The 23,964-nt window shown below is 46.1% G+C and overlaps 1 protein-coding gene across 1 annotated transcript in view; it reads right to left on the reverse strand.

Annotated features, from left to right (window-relative positions):
• Positions 1–23,964, reverse strand: part of itga8 (integrin, alpha 8) — a 70,239-nt gene that overhangs the window by 27,914 nt on the left and 18,361 nt on the right. Inside the window, exons 11-17 of the mRNA XM_077013129.1 lie at positions 22,793–22,845; positions 19,872–20,077; positions 14,356–14,547; positions 8,249–8,294; positions 7,021–7,128; positions 1,572–1,627; positions 984–1,138 (exon numbers count right to left, since the gene is read on the reverse strand). Of these exons, the coding sequence (XP_076869244.1) occupies positions 984–1,138; positions 1,572–1,627; positions 7,021–7,128; positions 8,249–8,294; positions 14,356–14,547; positions 19,872–20,077; positions 22,793–22,845 (816 nt within the window). The remainder of the gene's footprint in view (positions 1–983; positions 1,139–1,571; positions 1,628–7,020; positions 7,129–8,248; positions 8,295–14,355; positions 14,548–19,871; positions 20,078–22,792; positions 22,846–23,964) is intronic.

Genomic DNA, 23,964 nt, shown 5'->3' on the forward strand with positions numbered 1-23,964 from the left:
AAAGTATGTCTAGGGCCCCCCAAAGCACGGCTAGGAGACCCCAAAAGCATGGCTAGGGCCCCCAAGAGGCCCTGGGGTCAAAGTCCCTAATAGTCAGAGGATCGTTAATATGGAGGACCCTCGGAAATAAAGATACAAAATTGTATATTGTATCATAAATGTTGATAGGCATCGCAAAATGTTTTGGGCCAGGACCCTCCAAAGCACCCTGACCTCAAGGGTCCCTGGGCGCTGGCCCCACTGGCCCGGTCAGCAATCCAGCCATGCTCCACACTAGGAGAACCAGGGCATGAAATATGACCTCCCTAATTAGGGTGTGAGAGAAATGTGTGTGTGTGTGTGTGTGTGTGTGTGTGTGTGTGTGTGTGAGTAAGCGAGAGAGAGCACATGTGTGTGATGGATTGTGTGTGTGTTTATGTCAAGAGAGAGAGAAATATACTGTTTTGGGTGATCCATAGCCAAATTTTCTCCTTGTACTTTGTCGTGACACAACATAAGAGGTTAAGGCTGGGTGACCATTACCTACTTCCTTTACACACACACACACACACACACACACACACACACACACACACACACAGGAATGGCCAACCACACGAGTCTGGGTCTTGCTTCTCCTGACTGAGCCCTCCTAGCCATGCCAACATACTTCAAATTTCACACCGGTAACGCCGGCTGCTTGCCTTGGCCTGTTCAACACTTTCCCATGGGTCAGCTTGTCAAAGAGACTGAATCAGAATTTTTGGTTCAAAAATTGGCTTTGCTTCTCCAACCTTCCCATAAACGGTCATGAAAATATTTTAGTCTTATTAAGACTCCTCTGACCATATTTGAGCCTTAAATAAGAACACTGTAATTTTGGATGATCGGAACCGCATGCTCTCCTGATGGCTTTTTGACCCGTAAACCAGGCCAGCGCCAACCAGCCCAAGCCCGGAATGCTTGTAAGTGTGGAGTGCTCAGTAGCACCCCTTGCTGCTCACCCGCAGGTAGGCGGTGTGGTTGAGGCAGCGCTGACGGTCTCGCTGGCCCAGGGGCACCAGCAGGGTTCGCTGGTGCTGGTGCGAGTCGAGGAACAGGAGACGCTTCACTGCACCTCTCTGCTTCTGCCTGTCCAACTGGAGCTCCATCCGCAGAGCTGAGGGACACGTGGAGAGACATGGAGACAGAAGGAAGGAGAGAGACATGGAAAGAGACAGAGAGACATAGAAAGAGAAGGAGAGAGATGTGGAGAGCAACACTGTTAGGAACTTTGTTACTGGACTTGGATCAATACAATTCTGATGTATTATGAGGTTTTTAGAGTGGTTCTCTAACACACACAAACAGGCACGTGCACACATGTACACACGCACACACACGCACAGACACACACAGACAGACATGGTCTGTATCAAATCAAATACACAGTTTGACAGACAGATTGCTCTGAAAGTGTTAGGGCAGGCAATTTTATTGCCTGTTGATTCAGCTGCAGATCACACCTTTTTGTTTTGGCTCTTTCTCTCTCTCTCTCCCTCTCTCTCTCTCACACACACACACACACACACAGAAAACACAAAAAGTCTTACCAACATTGTCTGGTATTCCAATTCCAGAGACTTTTGCACAGATATCTACCCTCATACTGAGAGAGAGAGAGAGAGAGAGAGAGAGAGAGAGATGGAGAGATGGAGAGAAAGAGAGATCAATCATCACAGACCGGTAAAGGTCACTGTATTCAACTGACAAACCTAATGCAGTCCAAAATACATATCAACTTTAATCAGTTCAACATCTAGCTATAGCTATAAACCTTTATTTCAAGGCGTGCAAACGCAAACAGGTTGAAACTAAAAGAATCATTCCAGTGAGATTAGAGGCCATAGCCTGGATATCCACCCACCATGATCTCCTCCTGGACCTACAGCCTGGACATCCACCCACCATGATCTCCTCCTGGACCTACAGCCTGGACATCCACCCACCATGATCTCCTCCTGGACCTACAGCCTGGACATCCACCCACCATGATCTCCTCCTGGATCTACAACCTGGACATCCACCCACCATAATCTCCTCCTGGACCTACAGCCTGGACATCCACCCACCATGATCTCCTCCTGGATCTACAACCTGGACATCCACCCATCATGATCTCCTCCTGGTTCTATAGCCTGGACATCCACCCATCATGATCTCCTCCTGGTTCTATAGCCTGGACATCCACCCACCATGATCTCCTCCTGGTTCTATAGCCTGGACATCCACCCATCATGATCTCCTCCTGGTTCTATAGCCTGGACATCCACCCACCATGATCTCCTCCTGGTTCTATAGCCTGGACATCCACCCACCATGATCTCCTCCTGTATCTACAGCCTGGACATCCACCCACCATGATCTCCTCCTGGTTCTATAGCCTGGACATCCACCCATCATGATCTCCTCCTGTATCTACAGCCTGGACATCCACCCACCATGATCTCCTCCTGGTTCTATAGCCTGGACATCCACCCACCATGATCTCCTCCTGGACCTACAGCCTGGACATCCACCCATCATGATCTCCTCCTGGTTCTATAGCCTGGACATCCACCCATCATGATCTCCTCCAGGTTCTATAGCCTGGACATCCACCCACCATGATCTCCTCCTGGTTCTATAGCCTGGACATCCACCCACCATGATCTCCTCCTGGTTCTATAGCCTGGACATCCACCCACCATGATCTCCTCCTGGTTCTATAGCCTGGACATCCACCCACCATGATCTCCTCCTGTTTCTACAGCCTGGACATCCACCCACCATGATCTCCTCCTGGACCTACAGCCTGGACATTCACCCATCATGATCTCCTCCTGGACCTACAGCCTGGACATCCACCCATCATGATCTCCTCATGGACCTACAGCCTGGACATCCACCCATCATGATCTCCTCCTGGACCTACAGCCTGGATATCCGTCCCCTATGCTCTTCTGTACGCCCCCCAATTTGCGCATGTCATGGGTTTGCTGAAGAAGCTGACTGCATTGTGTTGTGATTTAATACGTGTGCATGTGTCAGCACTTCCTGAGTCAGCACTTCCTGTTGATGTCATCAGTCAGGTCCTGGCTCCATCAGGTTCAGTTTTTACAAAACATTTGTTTTTCCTGCACTATGAGCGTTCTGTAACTTGAAGCTTGATTTCACACAAACACACTTACATACACACACACACACAAATTCACAAAACACACACACACACACACACACACACACACACACACACACACACACACACACACACACACACACACACACACACACACACACAAGCATGCATGCATCCACACAAAAACCACAATCATGCTTTATATCTGTATCCCACAGGAAAGTCTTCATCTAGCTCTGGGTAATTTAATTGGTGGAATGTATAAGTGGCAGCAGTGTGAGGATTTACAGAGCTGCTTACACCATCTACACGTCTGTCATGAATAACACGTGCACATAACACGCATGGGAACAAACACGCGGGCCTCCACTTATGTGCAACACGCTGACACTGGACCACATGGGGTCCTGCATGTGTGTTTCTGCTATAAAAACACTCACACTGTGACATCACTCTCAGTGTCTGGACAGACAGCTCTAACCATGCAGGGAAAACACAAACACACATGTTCGCACACAACACACACACACACACACACACACACACACACACACACACACACACACAAACACCCATGACACACACACACACACACACAGATTTATGCTCAAACACACACACACACACACACACACACACACACATGCTCCTGCATACATACATTCACATATGCACGTAGGCACACACATGCACACAACACACACATGAAGACACACACGTACATACACATACTACACCTTGAACCCAGTCTGATTTACCCATAAACACCGGATATAGTGCTATGTATATAATATGCAATACCCATAAAGCCTTGTTCTGATGTGGCTATGACCCAACTTACATGTGTCGAATCAGTGCATGAATGTGTGTGTGTGTGTGTGTGTGTGTGTGTGTGTGTGTGTGTGTGTGTGTGCGCGCGCATGTGCAAGTAACCCTGCTGAATCCTCAATGATGTGTGTCACCCTCATTAGCAAGTCTCTAATGACAAGGATATTTACTACACACACACACACACAACACATACACGTGCATGAGGTATGACCCCTGAACTATGTCCTGACCCAACAGAAATTCTTCCTCACTTTGCAGCCCATTTGCAAGGAACAATTACTGTGCATTATTCAGAGTACTAGTGCATCTTGAGTGTGTGTGTGTGTGTGCGTGTGTGTGTGTGTGTACCATTAATGCCTGTTATTCCAGACCATACAGTACTTGCCTAAACCCTTAGGCAAAAGAGTGGGCTATTACTAGGCTATCAGTGTGTTAGCATGGAGTCTCATAGTCTTTAAAGACATACGCAGACACATACACAAGCGCACGCACGCACGCACACACACACACACACACACACACACACACACACACACACACACACACACACAAACACCCATGACACACACACACACACACACAGATTTATGCTCAAACACACACACACACACACACACACACACACACACACACACACACACACACACACACACACACAGATTTATGCTCAAACACACACACACACACACACACACACACACACACACACACACACACACGGCAGGGTTTAATTCCACAAATAAAGACAAACAAAAACAACAACAAAAACACAGGAGCTTCCTACGTCTTCTGATATCTCCCCCACCCACTTCTCTCTGTCTCTTTCTTTCTCCTCCCTCTCCCTTGCTCTCTCTTTCTTTCTTCTCTCTTTCTTTCCCCTCTCTCTACCTCTCCTTCCTTTTCATGTGAAGTTAAGGTTTTCTGAACAAGCGCTGTCGGTGGTGCGGTGGTACTGTAGAGGCACTAAGGGCCCATGGAGAAAGGAACCCCCTCCCCCACCGTGAGGGGACGGTATGGGGCCCAATAGGAACCCCTGCTGAGGGGCATGGACACGCCCCCTGGAAGAAGGGTGGATGTGTGAGGGACACGTGGAATGTGTGAAGTGAGGCCTGCACAAAGAGGAAAGCAGGGAGATGGAGACCGTCTCGTCCTGTGGAGGAGAGGGTGGTGTCATGGAGATTGTCACTCAAGAAGGTCAAATAGTAGCTTTGGCTGCAGAGTTGGCTCGTTGATGCGTGGGTGGAGTGTGTACTGGTTACAGGGTCTGGGGGGGGTGTACTGGTTACAGGGTCTGGGGGTGGAGTGTGTACTGGTTACAGGGTCTGGGGGTGGGGTGTGTACTGGTTACAGGGTCTGGGGGGGGGGGGGGGGGTGTGTACTGGTTACAGGGTCTGGGGGTGGGGTGTGTACTGGTTACAGGGTCTGGGGGTGGAGTGTGTACTGGTTACAGGGTCTGGGGGTGGAGTGTGTACTGGTTACAGGGTCTGGGGGGGGGGTGTACTGGTTACAGGGTCTGGGGGTGGAGTGTGTACTGGTTACAGGGTCTGGGGGTGGAGTGTGTACTGGTTACAGGGTCTGGGGGGGGGGTGTGTACTGGTTACAGGGTCTGGGGGTGGAGTGTGTACTGGTTACAGGGTCTGGGGGTGGAGTGTGTACTGGTTACAGGGTCTGGGGGGGGGGGTGTGTACTGGTTACAGGGTCTGGGGGTGGAGTGTGTACTGGTTACAGGGTCTGGGGGGGGGTGTGTACTGGTTACAGGGTCTGGGGGTGGAGTGTGTACTGGTTACAGGGTCTGGGGGTGGAGTGTGTACTGGTTACAGGGTCTGGGGGTGGAGTGTGTACTGGTTACAGGGTCTGGGGGTGGAGTGTGTACTGGTTACAGGGTCTGGGGGTGGAGTGTGTACTGGTTACAGGGTCTGGGGGTGGAGTGTGTACTGGTAACTGGGTCTGGGGGTGGAGTGTGTACTGGTTACAGGGTCTGAGGGTGGAGTGTGTACTGGTTACAGGGTCTGGGGGTGTACTGGTTATACTGGTTACAGGGTCTGTAATGTGTTTTGTTTAGTCTGCTACTCTTTTGTTGTTAAAGAATTACACACTTTAGTTTTTGTGTGCCTTCCCAAAACCACTACTGCCTTCACACACACACACCACATACACACACACACACCACATACACACACACACCACATACACACACACACCACATACACACACACACACGTACATACCCACGCACACACACATACACACACATACATACACACACACACACACACACACACACACACACACACATACATATCCATGCACACACACACATGCACATACCCATACACACCCACGCACATACACACACATATACATGCACACTAACACCCACACAAACACACACGCACATACACACACATGTACATACCCATGCACACACACACACACACACACACACACACACACACACACACACACACACACACACACACACACACATATACATGCACACTAACACCCACACAAACACATACGCACATACACACACATACCCATGCACACACACATACACACACACAAACACACCACATACACACACATGCAAGCACACTCACACACATACAAGCACATACACACACACACGCACATACACACACAATGACATATACCCACCCACACAACAATACACATACACATTAACACACACACGCAAGTAAAACAGATTTCAAGTGTTTACAGTACCACCCCCCTACAAAGACTTTTGGGGGGCTCTTGTGGGAAACAAAATTTATCCACACACACACAGACATAAACACAGGCATATAAATGTGTGTGTTTAGCTTGGCAACATGTTAAGAGGCCTTAAGTGTTAAACTTCCATAAACAATGTAATTCAGCAAATGAACCAGAACTGTTGAGTCGATGTGCAAGGCCCCTCCCCCACATCCACCCCAGCCACTCAGAATCTTTTTTCACAAAAAAGTGACTTGCCATCACACTACAACACAAGAGTGTAGTTAGCGACGTAGCTGCTAAAAGTGACCAGGGGTGAGGTTTGTGCTTACCAGGTAACCATGGCATCCGAGTCTGGCAGGCGGCAAGATCTGTCCTCTGGGTTCAGTATTCTTGGGGTCAGGATCAACTCAGCGTCCACGGTGACCACCGGCCTCGCCCTAGTAACAACATTCAGACAGAGGTCAAGTGCTATAAGCCTTCCCAGGTAAATGTGATGCCAGTGGGAATTGGGTGTGAATCCGGTGTTACTGAACACCAGTGGGAATTGGGTGTGAATACAGTGTTACTGAACACCAGTGGGAATTGGGTGTGAATACAGTGTTACTGAACACAGTGTAAATTGGGTGTGAATACAATGTTACTGAACACCAGTGGGAATTGGGTGTGAATACAGTGTTACTGAACACCAGTGGGAATTGGGGTGAATACAGTGTTTATGAACACCTGTGTGAAGGCACAGAAATTCAGCATTGTCTCAGGCTATTAAGCACACGAGAGCTTAAGTAATGCAGTAATGCCTCAAGAGGGTTAAGAGGTGAGATTCTAACATGTATGGTGTCTGGTAAAGTTATCTCTCTCTCTCTCTCTCTCTACCATTACTCGGCCTGGGTGTTTAGTTCTGGTAACGTTAGCTTACACAAACACACTGGCGCCCCTGCCTGCTAATGGTTTTAACACTGACGCTCTGTCACGTCAGGTGTGTGTCTTCATATATATGTGTAAGAGCATGTGTGTTTGTATGTTTGTGTGTCTTTGTGGGGTTCAAGGCTCAGTGGCTTTGTGGAAGGAAGAACTGAGCTGTTTTACAACATTTCGGGGAGAAACCTAACCTAGGAGCAACACGCTGTCCCAACACCGCAGGGTTCAGAGGTCGCTTGCACCATCATGCACTCACACTGAGGTTTGGGAAGACCCGGGGGAAGCTCACCATCGCAAACCCAAACAGCAGCGTTCAGTCCACGCAGACACACACACACACACGTCAACGGCACACTGCTGATCACAGGGAAAGCAAACTCACATCCATCTGAAGTTGCTTTCCAATGAAAAGCGCTTGGCTGTGTCTGCTAAGACTCTCACACTGATGAGTGGAACATGTGGTCGTGTTTGTGTAATGATAGTTGTGATTGTGTGTGTGTGTGAGAGAGACTGAGAGAGAAATGGAATGTATGCATGCAAGTGAAGGCATACATGTTACTGCACTGTTTGCATGAGTATTTTGCTTGTTTGGGAAAATAGCAATGTGGTTTGGGGATGGGGTGCGTGTGTGTTTCTTACCTATACACAACTACTTTGCCAGCTCCAAAGGCACCAACAATCAGATCTACATTAACACAAGGACAGGCAGAGCGACAGAGAGAGAGAGAGACAGACAGACAGACAGACAGACAGACAGAGAGTGAGAGTACATAAGCAATTGATAACAAGTGAGACAGTGTGTGTGTGTGAGTGAGCGAGAGAGAGAGAGAGAGAGAGGGAGGGAGGAAGCAAGAACACAGACAGAAGAGAGTGTATCAGCTTCAAAGCATGCCTCAGCTGGGAGTGATTTGGTCCTCTGGAGTCTCCATAGCACCCAGATGCATCGTGCATGTTTTGCTGACCTCACATCACAAGCACCACCACCACCACCACCATCACCAAGGTCTAAATATCCCCATGGTTTCCATAACGATCAAAACCCAAACACAACCAAACATGATCAAGTAGTTGTCAGGGGGATTCCTGACCAAAAATATCCCAGGTTGAAGGGCTTTCTGGCCACACGTCTGAGTCCCAAGCGAGCTGGGTTTTGCAGGTATGGCAGAGCTACGTTATAATGCTGCATACGTTATAATGCTGCATTCTGCAGACTGTGTTACTGCATCGACAAAAAAGTTAAAATATCAGAGAAATATAAAAACAAGTGGATGAAGTAGGAACTGTTTAAAGAGCTAGTGGCACTTTGGGAACGCCTTAATGAGAAAACTTCAATGACACTGGTGAGCTAAGGTACATGGCACACAAACACACACACACACACACACACACACACACACACACACACACACACACACACCCATGCATATACTCACACATCCACAGGTACATGGCACATGCACACATACATGCATACACACACACACACACACACACCCACAGGCACATGCACACATACATGCATACACCACAACCTGTGTGTCCTCTCTCTGGTGACAGCTGTTTGCGCCATAACCATCAGTCATCTATCCATAAACTCAATAGCGGACATTTCAGAAAATGACTATTTATACAACCGAATCAGCAATAAACATGATTATGCAATGACTTACAGTGACCCATTGACCACACTGATCGCATTATGGCTACTCTCAGTTGGCCTTTGCAATTAGTCGCAATTCCAAACCTTTACTTTTGTTTAAGTGTAAAGACCTCCAAGGAGTGGACAGACGAAGTGGACAGAGCAGCAGCACATAACTGGCACCCCCCCCCCCCCCCCCCCCCCCATCCCGCCCACCCAGACACAGGGCATCCAGAATCCACACTTTTGTGGCGAGAAAAGTTTTAACTCAGTTTTAACTCAAATGATGAATCTGAGTTGAAGACTTGTTTCTGCCCGTGTAAGTGAAAGCTTTTTGACAGAGTTAATAGGCGGGTGAGTACAGATTGGTCCTGGAGGACCACTGGTAGCCGGCCAGAATCAGAGGCGCGCAGACAGGAATGTTCTAGAATAAATCCAGGAACCCCAATAAGCATCTAGAGACTCCCCCTCTGTTTGCAGGCCCTGCTGAGAGTGGCCCCTGCCGAAAGGGAATTTACGTTTGGCTGTCCAGGCAAAGTGCCCGCCCTAAATTTGAGCGCTGTTTTTAGACATGCAGGAGCGAAGCATATACATATACACATACACACACATATACACACGCAAACACACAGGAGTTTTCTTTCACCTTGTTTGAGTAAATGATAGTGCTGGACAGTCTAACTCTGTGAAACATCTGGTGACTCCATCTGGGTGTTCAGCTCACTCATACTGGCACTGAAGACAGAGAGAGTGTGTGTGTGTGTATGCGTTTGTCCTTATGTGTATGCATTCCATGTACCTATTAGATTCAAAATATTCAGGTCAAAATCCTGTGGGTACTATTGCACCAGACTGCAGAGCAGCGTGATGGAGATGGAGAAAAGAACGCAACGCAACTGCTCTACAGGGAGAGTCTGAGTGCTCTGTACTAGATGGGGCATTTGAACATGTCAGATGGAGTATTTGAGTGCTCTGTGTTAGATGGAGTATTTGAGTGCTCTGTGTTAGATGGAGTATTTGAGTGCTCTGTGTCAGATGGAGTATTTGAGTGCTCTGTGTTAGATGGAGTATTTGAGTGCTCTGTGTTAGATGGAGTATTTGAGTGCTCTCTCCAGGAGCTGGAGCACTGGGCTGGGTTGAACAAACCTCCCGTCTGTTAAAGCCATCTCCAGTGAAGGAGACCATTCCCTGCCAGTGAAATACCTGAACCAAACCAGCCACTAGAATCCCCTCTCACACCTCCACCCCTGCCCACCACCTCTCCCACATCATACAGCCTGTTGGACCTCCATCCGCTCATTCCTCAAAGCAATCAGAAATGATCACCTCTGTGTGGACTCATTTGGGCAGAAAGGAAGGACTCCGACACTGACACTCCCCATTAGTGTCCCCATTAGGGTATGTGTATGCATTAGCCCTAGACCAAAACACATATAGAAGTTATAACCTCTTACACAGTCACGTATATGCATTCACCTAGCAGAGCACACATACACTACTGTGGGTCAGTCATGGTCCTGTGGTAGGGAGCTGGTCTTGTGACCGGAGGGTTGTGGGTTCGATTCCCAGGCCTGAGGCCATGACTGAGGTGCCCTTGAGCAAGGCACCTAAACCCAACTGCTCCCCGGGCGCCGGGCTAGGGCGTGTGTGCACCACAGCCCCCTAGTGATCACTAATGTGAGTGTGTGTGTGTGGTCTATTTGCACAGATGGGTGAATACGATGGTTGCGGTGAAAAAAAAAAATCACAATTGACAAATATGGCACGTTTCATTCATTCATTCATACACACCTAGTTCACACACACACTAAGAGCTTCCAGAGACTATAGAAAGCAATTGTTATGAAGATTTAAAAGCCAAATCAACACACCATCTGCTATACAGCACCATCTTACACTTGCTTCTATGAAAATCCAGTCACAGCAACTGAGGAAGATCAACCCAGATATTTCCCAGATCCTCTCAGCAGCCATTTCCTGGTTCTGTTGGACCATGATAGCCATGGCTGTAGGGAATGCTGTGTGCAGGAAATGGTGCATGGTTAATGTGGGCCTAATTGGCTACTTGTTTGGTTGTGACTTGACCAATGAACACTGATTTTAACCCAGAATTCAGCTTTAAACTGTGAGCAGAGAGTCACTGACCTAAAGCCTATTACGCACGCACGCACAAACACACGCACACCCACACCCACACACACACGCACAAGCACACACACACGCACAAGCACACACACGCACACACACACACACACACACACACACACACACACACACTTCACCTCTGGCTTGCTCATTAGTGACCTGGACCAATACTTTTGCAAAGCTGCTTTGTCAAAACCTGTTTGTGTAAAACAACTTGTGCTGTAAGAAGCACTACATAAATAAACCTGACTTGACTTGACATATGCATGACTTACATATGGACAATATATGAGTTTGCACAACTAGCCAAAACAGATGTCACTGAAATGAATTTGAAGCAGTCAAAATTAATACCAGTGACATTTCAAGTGTTTCATAATGGTAGAATTAGTAATAAAATGGCATACAAAAGAACTGTGCAAAGGGACATAAAACAGAAACTGACGAAGTGTATATTACACTCACAAATGTACATCAAACACACACCAAATGTTTTCAAGAGTTGACCAGATGCCTGGCCTGTTCACATCAGACATGATGGTGTGTCTATCTGAAGCTTGCTCCAGCAGAATGGGAGAGAGAGATGTGTGCATGTGAGAGAGAGAGAGAGAGAGAGAGACAAAGAGGTATTTGTGTATGTGACAGAGAGGGAGACATACAGTGTGTAAAGGTGTATGCATGAGAAAGAGACATGCAGAGAGAGAGAGAGAGAGAGAGAGAGAGAGAGAGAGAGAGAGAGAGAGAGAGAGAGGTGTGTGAGAGCATGTGTGTGAGAAACATGCAGATGGAAATGTATGTGTTAGCTTAGCTTGTTTTGTTGGGTCTGCAGTGCATCGTCAGTGAACCCCCATTAAGAAGGAAATGTGCAAATAAACCCAGTCCATACAAACAGGTCCACCACAGAAACATTTTATTAATAAGTACTGAAATGTAAGTGATGAGCATTAAAAAACGTGAGCATAATATGAACACACACACACACACACACACACACACACACACACGACACCTCCCTGTCCCGACTGACGCACTATGCGAAACGCCTCACTTGGGAAATGACTTGTTAGCGATTATGAAGCCTCAACAAGATTTTACACAACAAGAAAGATAGCGGACTTCAAAAACATCAAGGAATTCGCACGTATTTTCATGATGGTCGAAATCAGATGTTGCTATATTTGGATGGTAATATACTAGTTGTGGCGGAAATGCTTGAATGGTTATTCAGAGCTTCGCAACGCTATCTAACCTCATTGGACCATTTAAGCTATTTTATAGGTAAACATAGAACATGTTCGTATAAACTGTTAAAACAAACGCTCATTTACACGAGTCAGTGTTTCAACTCTCGTTAATTGCAACTTGTACCCTGGTAATACACTCCAGAGTTCAGCTGAAATGCTACGAGCTGGCGGCTCGCACCGTCTCGCGCTCGGTCTCGCGCTGTCTCGCGCGCGTTCTCGGACGGTCGCTCGGTTCATACCGAACCTGATACACTCCTCGGCAACGTCGTGTTTGTTCCCGGCCAACAGAGCGTACGAAACGTGCGTGGTAACGCGCACACCCTATGCGCCGGCTAATGTTACAGCTCAATCAGACTTCTGGTTCTGGTTTAACAAGAAACATCGGTCTTAATTGAAGACTTATAGACCGCAGATATAGGTATACCATAACCCATGGCGGCGCGTGAACATGACGTTGAGTCCCCCGAGACCGAAACGCTTTCCTACGTTGTTGACACAGTGAAGCTCTGGAAAACTAATTTGCTATCGCAGTTTGTAACTGCCTTTAACCCCCCTCCCCACCACCACCAGCACCAAAAACACCCACTCACCCACTCTACTTCAATTTTTAATATATCTCTCACTTGAATTTTCACGTTTGTATGAGTACACAAAGTTTCCAGAGAAACTGAAGGTGGAAATCCCTTAGGAATGATGTTGTTTCTCAAACATCTTCGAATAAAGTTGATGTGGCTGGTAAGTCTACACACACACACACACACACACACACACACCACTCAAGTTTTAAGAGTTTCTCCTCCAGTCTGTAGAAACCTGGTTAATGCTTTAACAGGCGTAGTAGTGACTGTTCTGCAATATTACCCTTGATTTATAAATGCACTATGGTGACCAGTTCAGGGATGAATCAGAGTTATAAACACTGCATCCATATACTGTATGTCACCTTCGCGTGTGCTGGCAGCCTACCACACGTGCAGAGCTGTTAGAGTGAGAGGCTTCTACTGAGGGGACCAGGCTAACGGGCCTCTGAGGATCAACACTAACACCTTCCAGACAACTCGTGTGTGTGTGTGTGTGTGTGTGTGTGTGTGTGTCAGAGAGAGAGTGTGCACGCGTGTGTCCATGTTCATGTGCGTGTTTAATGCAGGGGGTCATGTACACACACACACACACACACACAAAAATATGTTTGTACTGGACAATTGCTTTGATGGCTGAAAAAAGGCAGCCATGAGAAACAATGGGGACTGGGGAAACATGTGCAGCTCTTTGAAGCTTCACAACCAAAACAGGAACAAAATATTAGAAAAACCCAAATCTGAACCACATCTCACAGACGGAGTGGCAGGAAACCCAGAACAGAAGAGCCTTATTCCTCCCGTCTCAGTGTTGCTAAAGAGTCTGACTTATTCCTCCCGCCTGAGTGTTTCTAGAGAGACTGACTGGAGTTTCTGCACAAACTCTCTCTCTCTACCTCTGGCTCATCACTGAGACTCCACACCAAAGCATGATTACAATTCCAGGAGCATGCACAGGCAGCAGAGACATGGAGGGAGACAGAGGGAAAGAGATAGAGAGACAGAGGGAGAGAGAGAGAGAGAGAGAAAGTGACTGAAGGAGAGAGACAAAGTGACTGAAGGAGAGAGACAGAGCAACAGAAGGATAGTGAGACAGAGAGAGAGAGAAAGTACAACAACGTATTGTTTTTCCTTGCTCACCAGGGTACTGGTTGTTGTCCAGATCAGAGTCCCCACGCAGGGTGAACCCAAAGCCTGCTGGAATTCCAGGCGAGGCCCAGGTTCCAGTCAGCACCTGCGAGGCCTCCAGCATCAGACCAGCTCGCTGGCCGTTATAGATAAACACCTGCCCTCCACGATCCTCGCCCGCAAATGGAGCTCCAACTGCTACATCTGAGGGGGGAGGGGATAGACAGAAAGAGACAGTGTGTGTGTGTGTGTGTGTGTGTGTGTGTGTGTGTGTGTGTGTGTGTGTGTGTGTGATTGTGTGTGTGTGTGAGAGAGAGAGAGAGATAGAGATAGAGACAGACAGACAGAGAAAGTCTTTAGACTGATCACCATGGAGAAGTTACATTCCGGGTTTTGAATGAATCTTACTGACCTAGCATTGTACTTTCTGTACAAATCTCAAGTTTGCGTTCCTAAAATCCAACATCAACAAATATTGTTGCTGATTTTCAGCTGAAAATGATGTGACCCATATGTCTTCTGAGTCAAAGAAGAAGACAGGAGATACTGCCCTTTAGAACTCCTGAGGTAAACATCCACAAAGCTGTTTATGCATGACCAGGGTGACTTGCTGATCAGAGAGAGAGAAAGAGTGAGAGAGTAAGAGAGAGCTGAGTTCTGATGCAGAGGACCGGGATGCTACCATCATAGCTGGCTGAACCACCAGTCATGGCCTGGTGGTTAGGGAACTGATCTTGTGACCAGAGGGTTCCGGGTTCGATTCCCAGACCTGAGGCCATGACTGAGGTGCCCCTGAGCAAGGCCCTTAACCCTCAATTGCTCACTTGTACAAATAATGAGATAAAAGTGTAAGTCGCTCTGTATAAGGGCGTCTGCCAAATGCCATAAATGTAAAATGTAAAATGTAAACCACCAACCTCGGCGTTCAGTTAAAGCAGCAGATTTAGTAGAATCATATTAGTCCAAATCAGAAGCCACTTAAAAAAGAGCTTAAGGAATGCAATGTATGGTAAAGCTTTTAGAACACACAAATGCCCTTATGGGTTCTAAATCATCAACTCATTGTAACATTTTGTACCATAACTTTTCCATGTTTCTTTCCCCTGTACGATGCTTGGCAGAGCTGATACCATTCCTGATCTATTATTCATCACTCGGATGGCTAGGTCTGGGATGAGCGGGGGGAAGGATGGAGGGGAGGAGAGTTTAAATAGATATGCAGATCTACACTGAGCTCTATGGGGACAGACTGATCCGTTACATTACAGACAAACAGATCACGCACTAACACACACACACACACACACACACACACACACACACAGCCACATGTGCTCACAGCCAAACAAATGCACACACATACACACATATACCAGTTTTCATTTTGGTTATGTAGTTTAAAAATGCAGACATACTCAGAGCACAGAGACATACTGTATAACAGAAGAGATGGGCAAAGGAAGAGAAAGAGAGAGAGAGAGAGAGAGGGAGGGATAGAGTGGAGTGGAGAGAAAGTCTGTGGGTAGTGACAGATGTGGGAAGAGAGGCTGAATTAACCATACAGCAGGAAAGGAGGAAAAAAAACATTAATTAGGCCTAACAAATAACATCAGCAATACAAGAAAGCTCTCATTTCCTTTTTCCTGGACCACCGCGTGTGTATGTATGTATGTGTGTGTGTGTGTGTGTGTGTGTGTGTACTGCAATATGTGTATGTGGTGGGAGTGGGGTGTACTTTTATTGTGTGTTTGACTGGAGGGTACTCCTTTGCATATGTGTATCTGTATGTGTGTGGCGGATGTGTGTGTGTGTGTGTGTGTGTGTGTCTATTTTTCCTGGGTGAGCAAGGTCTTATAAATAGACCTCGTATGTACTTGCCACGCTTTCGGGTCATTGTCCGGGTCACTTCCTCTTCCTGTTTGGCGAGTCCTGTCCTACTGCAGGAGTGCTGTTCCTGGCACTGTGCCAAACAACCATCCCCCTCAAAAAAGGGTTGACTTGGCAACCTCCATGGGCCCCCCCACAATGGCAGTTATATGTATGAGTGATGCGAGCAAGCGTAATGTTGGGGAGGCAAAACACTATTCCTGGCAACCCCACAGCAAGTGTGAAAGGGACACATGTGCACCTTCCACATAGTTCTTCATAATGGGAAATGCAACACAACATGCTGATTCTGGCTACACCTGGCAACCCCACAGCAAGCATGAGAGGGGCACACTCAGGCCTTTACTGTCTATCATTCATCATCCATCATTCATTATAATGCCAGTAATGTCTCTCTCTCTCCCTCCCTCCCTCCCCTCTCTCTCTCTCTCTCTCTCTCTCTCACACCCACACACACACACACACACACACACACAAACAGACAAGCAAGCATGCACACACACATGCTCAGATCATTTGATAAGTGTTCATTGATCAGTGCAAAACACAATACCAATGCTCAGTGTGAGGTAAAAGGGCTTGGAGAGATTCATATTTGTATCATATACTGATCTATGGCTCACTCTCATGATCTACAGTCATATTAGCTTTCACAGCAGCTTCTCACGTGGGTCTACAGCCATATTAGCTTTCACACCAGCATCTCACGTGGGTCTACAGCCATACTAGCTTTCACAGCAGCGTCTCACGTGGGTCTACAGCCATATTAGCTTTCACAGCAGCTTCTCACGTGGGTCTACAGCCATACTAGCTTTCACAGCAGCGTCTCACGTGGGTCTACAGCCATATTAGCTTTCACAGCAGCTTCTCACGTGGGTCTACAGCCATACTAGCTTTCACAGCAGCGTCTCACGTGGGTCTACAGCCATATTAGCTTTCACAGCAGCTTCTCACGTGGGTCTACAGCCAAATTAGCTTTCACAGCAGCGTCTCACGTGGGTCTACAGCCATATTAGCTTTCACAGCAGCGTCTCACGTGGGTCTACAGCCATATTAGCTTTCACAGCAGCTTCTCACGTGGGTCTACAGCCAAATTAGCTTTCACAGCAGCGTCTCACGTGGGTCTACAGCCATATTAGCTTTCACAGCAGCGTCTCACGTGGGTCTACAGCCATATTAGCTTTCACAGCAGCTTCTCACGTGGGTCTACAGACATATTAGCTTTCACAGCAGCTTCTCACGTGGGTCTACAGCCATATTAGCTTTCACAGCAGCTTCTCACGTGGGTCTACAGCCATATTAGCTTTCACAGCAGCGTCTCACGTGGGTCTACAGCCATATTAGTTTTCATACCAGTGTTTCACACAGGCCCCGCCCCTAATCCCTGTAGCATAATTTCTACTTGGAGCAAAATGGGGTGGTGTACTGCAGATGGACCTGCAATGGTCCGCATGTTTAAACACACTCTCACACACACCCACACACACCCACATACATCACTTTACTGTATATACGTGATTTACATTTCTTCCCCATGATTCAGATGAGCCTAAACGACTCTGTGAACGATTACAGAGGACTGAGTGTGTTTGTGTATGACTGGTCAGAGCTGGACATCACCCACTCCACCTGCTTGCTCTCTGAGGCACGGTGAGTAGCTGAAGACAACAGACCTTGCTGCCATGACAATGAAACAACTCTCTGATAGGTGGAGGGGAGTGATTAATGTAAATTAATTGGCATTTGAGACCATGAAAGTCAGTCAGAAAGAATAGCCTTGTCTTGGTACAACCTGGCTTCAATTTCAACCACTGGGAACCACAGCAGCCTGTGGATGACTGAATCAGGGCCCTCTGCATTGGGCTAAGAGGTGGAAGAGGACCAGGCTTCTCCCTCACACGCTCCCCGGGGCTCTGCTGGGACCGTGGAGTTCGGATTTCACTCAAAGATGAGCAAGGACATTTATTAAACACACATTTACGTCATTTGCGAGATGCAAGAGCAGATGTAATCCAGAGCGGCTGTAATCCAGAGCATCTGTAATCCAGAGTGTCTGTAATACAAAACAGCTGTAATCCAGAGCAGCTGTAATCCAGAGCATCTTCCATAATCATCAATACTAGGAAATTAACCCAGTACTGGCAAATGAACCCAGCTACCCACACACTGCTCTACCAGAGGGGCTCCTGGACACGTCTGACTACAGTCTACACGCAGCGAAACTCAAGCAGACAAACAAACCCTTGACGCAAACACAGGGATAGTCACACTGAGCTTGGATCCAGATGAAGCTCCTATCTGATGGGAAAGGTGACGTTCCTTTAATAAATCAGTAATGGACTCCAGGACCCAAACGATTTCCCAGGCTTCCCGTGCATGTTCCTTTACGTCATGCGGAGTGGGAAACAAAAAGGGCGACTCTTAAAAGTTGGTCATCCTGGAAAACATGCCACACACTCCCGCTCATCCTGCGGGGGAAGTTATTAGAGCGCTAATGCAACAACGCTGGGCTCGGGGCCAACAGAGCTGCTCCGAAAAGAAAATAAATATGAAAATAAAAATAAACATCTGAAGAACGTCAGTTCTGTCCTTTAACATGCAACTGCGCAGTCCAAATAGATTGACAAACATTCTCAGCTACTTACAGCTCTGTCTCTGTCTCATACACACACACATACACCCACAACTACACACACATACACGTACGCACGGATGCACACACTTTAGGGCCTGAAGCAGTAGAAAGAAAGGGTCATGGGGTCACAAACTAAGCCCCTAAATTCTGAGCTGATTTGCAGCATTTGGTCGGAGGGAAGGATATCCTCCTCCTCCTTCTCCTCTTCCTCCTCCTCCTTCTCCTCCTGCTCCTGGTCCGTGAGCAAACACAGGCCGGGAAGACCAGGAAACGCCGAACAGGAGAAGATATGAGAGCCATTTAACACAGAAGCCCAGAAACACATAAAAACACACATGAGCACACATACACCCCAAAAATACACACAAAGATGAATACAAACACAGACACACAAGACACATGTGCACACACAAGACACATGCCATCACACAGAAACACACACACACACAAACACACACATATATGACTTACATATACTTACACACAAACAAACATAAACACACACACACACCCCAAAAATACACACAAAGATGAATACAAACACAGACACACATATACACATGTGCACACACACAAGACACATGCCATCACACAGAAACACACAAACACACATATATGACTTACATATACTTACACACACACACACACACACACTCCCACACAGCCCAAAAATACACACAAAGATGAATACAAACACAGACACACATATACACATGTGCACACACAAGACACATGCCATCACACAGAAACACACACACACACACAAACACACACATATATGACTTACATATACTTACACACAAACAAACATAAACACACACACCCCAAAAATACACACAAAGATGAATACAAACACAGACACACATATACACATGTGCACACACACAAGACACATGCCATCACACAGAAACACACACATACATATATGACTTACATATACTTACACACACACACACACACACACACACACACACACACACACACACACACACACACACACACTTACCGAGGTACCCGTCCTGGTTGATGTCTCCGAGTGGCGCGATTGCACTACCGTAGCGGCCGAACTGGTGTGAGCCGGTGAGACTGGTGGGAGGGGAGAAGAGGAGTGTGTCCTCCTGCAGGTACAGGTACACACGCCCCACCTCCCGGGGCTTACTCTCCACCTCCCGATCCATGTAGAGAGGAGCACCAACCAGAACGTCATCCAGCCTACACACACACACACACACACACACACACGCACGCGCACACACACACACACACACACACACACACACACACGCACACACACACACACACACACACACACACACGCACACACGCATACACACACACACACGCATACACACACACACACACATACACACACACACACACACACACACACACACACACACACACGCACACACACACACACATACACACGCATACACACACACACACACACATACACACAAACGCATACACACGCACACACACGCATACACACACACACACGCATACACACACACACACACACACGCACACACACACACACACACACACACACACATACACACACACACACACACACACACACACGCACACACACACACGCGCGCACACACACACACAGATCAGACACATTCTATACTACATATTTTTAACTGTAGATGAGAATACGACTTCTCCTCTGGGACTGGAACCAGTAATGCTGAAGCAGTTCCATGTCAGCTATCCATATCTAGCTAGGATGTGGAATAAACTGCAGAATAACCAGTGAAAAATATGAACTCATCAAATCTGATTCAGTCTAGCCAAATGATGGGAAACTAACAACACAGCAAATGTCAATTGCTATAACCTTCATAAGACTGATGTCTCATATAATAACTTCTTTTTTGGAGATCTGATGTTTAAAAAGACGAGCAGCATTGGCTGATTTTACAGCTGGATGGAGAAATGCCACATTTTCCTACATTCTTGAATGCATTGTGAGAATAACCAGGGCTGGAGCCAGAGTGCAAAAAACAGACCCGACAGCAGGAAAGTCAGACAGGCCATCAGTCAGACAGGCCATCAGACAGACAGGCCATCAGACAGACCGGCCATCAGACAGAGAAAAAGAGGTTTATTCCACATCTCAAGTTCAGTTTGAGAAAGAGCTCAGGTCGAAAAAGGTAGAGTAAGGTAGAGTAAGGTAGAGTACAGTAAGGTAGAGTACAGTAAGGCAGAGTAAGGTAGAGAACAGTAAGGTAGAGTACAGTAAGGTAGAGTAAGGTAGAGTACAGTAAGGTAGAGAACAGTAAGGTAGAGTACAGTAAGGTAGAGTAAGGTAGAGTACAGTAAGGTAGAGAACAGTAAGGTAGAGTACAGTAAGGTAGAGTAAGGTAGAGTACAGTAAGGTAGAGTACAGTAAGGTAGAGTAGAGTAAGGCAGAGTAAGGTAGAGAACAGTAAGGTAGAGTACAGTAAGGTAGAGTACAGTAAGGTAGAGTAAGGTAGAGTACAGTAAGGTAGAGTAAGGCAGAGTAAGGTAGAGAACAGTAAGGTAGAGTACAGTAAGGTAGAGTAAGGTAGAGTACAGTAAGGTAGAGAACAGTAAGGTAGAGTACAGTAAGGTAGAGAACAGTAAGGTAGAGTACAGTAAGGTAGAGTAAGGTAGAGTACAGTAAGGAAGAGAACAGTAAGGTAGAGTACAGTAAGGTAGAGTAGAGTAAGGTAGAGAACAGTAAGGTAGAGTACAGTAAGGTAGAGAACAGTAAGGTAGAGTAAGGTAGAGAACAGTAAGGTAGAGTAAGGTAGAGTACAGTAAGGTAGAGTACAGTAAGGTAGAGTAAGGTAGAGAACAGTAAGGTAGAGTACAGTAAGGTAGAGTAAGGTAGAGAACAGTAAGGTAGAGTACAGTAGGGTAGAGTCCAGTAAGGTACAGTAAGGTAGAGTACAGTAAGGTAGAGAACAGTAAGGTAGAGTACAGTAAGGTAGAGAACAGTAAGGTAGAGAACAGTAAGGTAGAGCATATCGCTGTATCTGTACTGCAGTGCCTAGTTAACCATTAAGTGGCTTCTGACTTTAGCAGTGCGTTCTCATCTTGAACGTTAGCATGTGTGCAGAAGCTGTAAAACGGACTCAGGTTAATGACAACGTGAACTGAAAGACTACCGTAAAGTCAGGGCTCGAGGTAATGACAGCATCAACTCAAACACTACCATAAACCCAGGACTCAAGTTAATGACAGCGTAAACTCAAACACTACTATAAACCCAGGACTCAAGTTAATTACAGCGTAAACACAAACACTACAGGACATTTTGAGTAACATCTAGAGGCAAAGAGATATAGAGTGAGTGAGAGAGAATGTGTGAGAGAAAGATGAGAGTGTAACAAGATGACAGCCATAACTGTCCCCAAAGCCTCCTGCGAAACCAACAGTCAACAACGAAACACTCCAGAGAACCGAAATCCTTGATTACAGACAGTTAAGAGAATCAAGAGAGAAGGACAGAATGATACGGAGAATGGAGAGGAGAAGAAGAGAAGAGAAAAAAGGAGAAGAGAAGAGAAAATAAGGGAATAGAAAAAAGAGAATAGAAAAGAATAGCAGAAGAGAGAAGAGGAGAGAAGAAGAGAAGAAAGGAAAAGTGAAGAGAATAGAAGAGAAGAGAGGAGAAAAGATCCTCATTGCACCTCACAGATTTTGTCTTTACACAGCAAAGGTCACAGAATACAGAACCTGTTGAAAGGAAGCCCAGCTGTGTCCAAACATCTTCCAACTGTTCAAAACCCGCAGGCCACATTCAGCTATTGGGAACACCTCCAACGCTCTTTTTTAACAAGTACACCAATCAATTCAAATTAAAGTCAAGCTGACCAGAAAGAGAGTCTAGTTTTACTGTAGTTCAAGAAACCATTACAGCGATGACTTTGGTATTACAAGAAAACATACCCATCTCCATTCAGATCAGTCACTGCCACAGTGTATCCAAAATAGGAAGCCATCTAGAAGAAATAATGCAACAGAAATGTGACACAATCAGGCCACATATAAGAACAATGTTACAGAACTATGACACAATCAATAAGAAACAATGTTACAGAACAATGACACAATCAATAAGAAACAAAGTTACAGAACTATGACACAATCAATAAGAAACAATGTTACAGAACTGACGTTATCAATAAGAAACAATGTTACAGAACTGAAGTTATCAATAAGAAACAATGTTACAGAACTATGACATTATCAATAAGAAACAGTGTTACAAAACTGACGTTATCAATAAGAAACAATGTTACAGAATTATGACACTATCAATAAGAAACAATGTTACAGGATGACTATTAACTATGAAGGATGCATTAAGAAGCAATGTTAGGGTGTTCAAATGGGGGACACATCAATATATGCTAAATCCAACAACAAAAACGAAACACTTTTCTGGTCCACTGTAAAAATGTTTTAGCTGTTTAAAATTGCAACCCAGCTGAAACCAGTTTTTTTGGTTACTAATGATGGTCTCTGTTTCCTATGCTGGAACACGAGTGAGGAAGACGAGGAAGACTTCCTCTGCTGTTCCACGGTAATCTTCCAATATTGCTGTGACCATATATGATCTTTTATACAGCATGTGTTTGTTCATACATGCGCTATCATTACTGCCCAGAGAGCATGGACAAATGTTCTTTCTGGAACCAAGATGAAATTATTGAGAATATGTGAACCTCAAATTACTTCTGTTTTTCTTTCTATATATTCTCATGGATGAAGAAATAAACTGTGAGTGTGCATCACTCCTGCTGTAGAACATCAGGGCTGACTGTGAGACCCAGGGGACGACAGCGCAAAGAACACTGGGAATTTTGTCCAAACAGTGGACTTAAATTTCTAAGTGAATAATGCAATGTAAATCATAGATTATTGTTAACTGGACAAAATCTTTCAACCGCGTGTTGTAGATGAGGTGTGATAAAATTTAACAAAACGTTGCAGCACATTTAAAAGGTTCTACAGATTTAACGTGTTTTCCTATGTAGCATTTATTTTACATTTTACATTTACATTTATATATATAAGTATTCCCTCAATAGGTATTCTGTCAATGTCCATATATGGTA

Source organism: Brachyhypopomus gauderio, chromosome 7 (assembly GCF_052324685.1).
Source record: "Brachyhypopomus gauderio isolate BG-103 chromosome 7, BGAUD_0.2, whole genome shotgun sequence".
Classification (NCBI taxonomy): domain Eukaryota; kingdom Metazoa; phylum Chordata; class Actinopteri; order Gymnotiformes; family Hypopomidae; genus Brachyhypopomus; species Brachyhypopomus gauderio.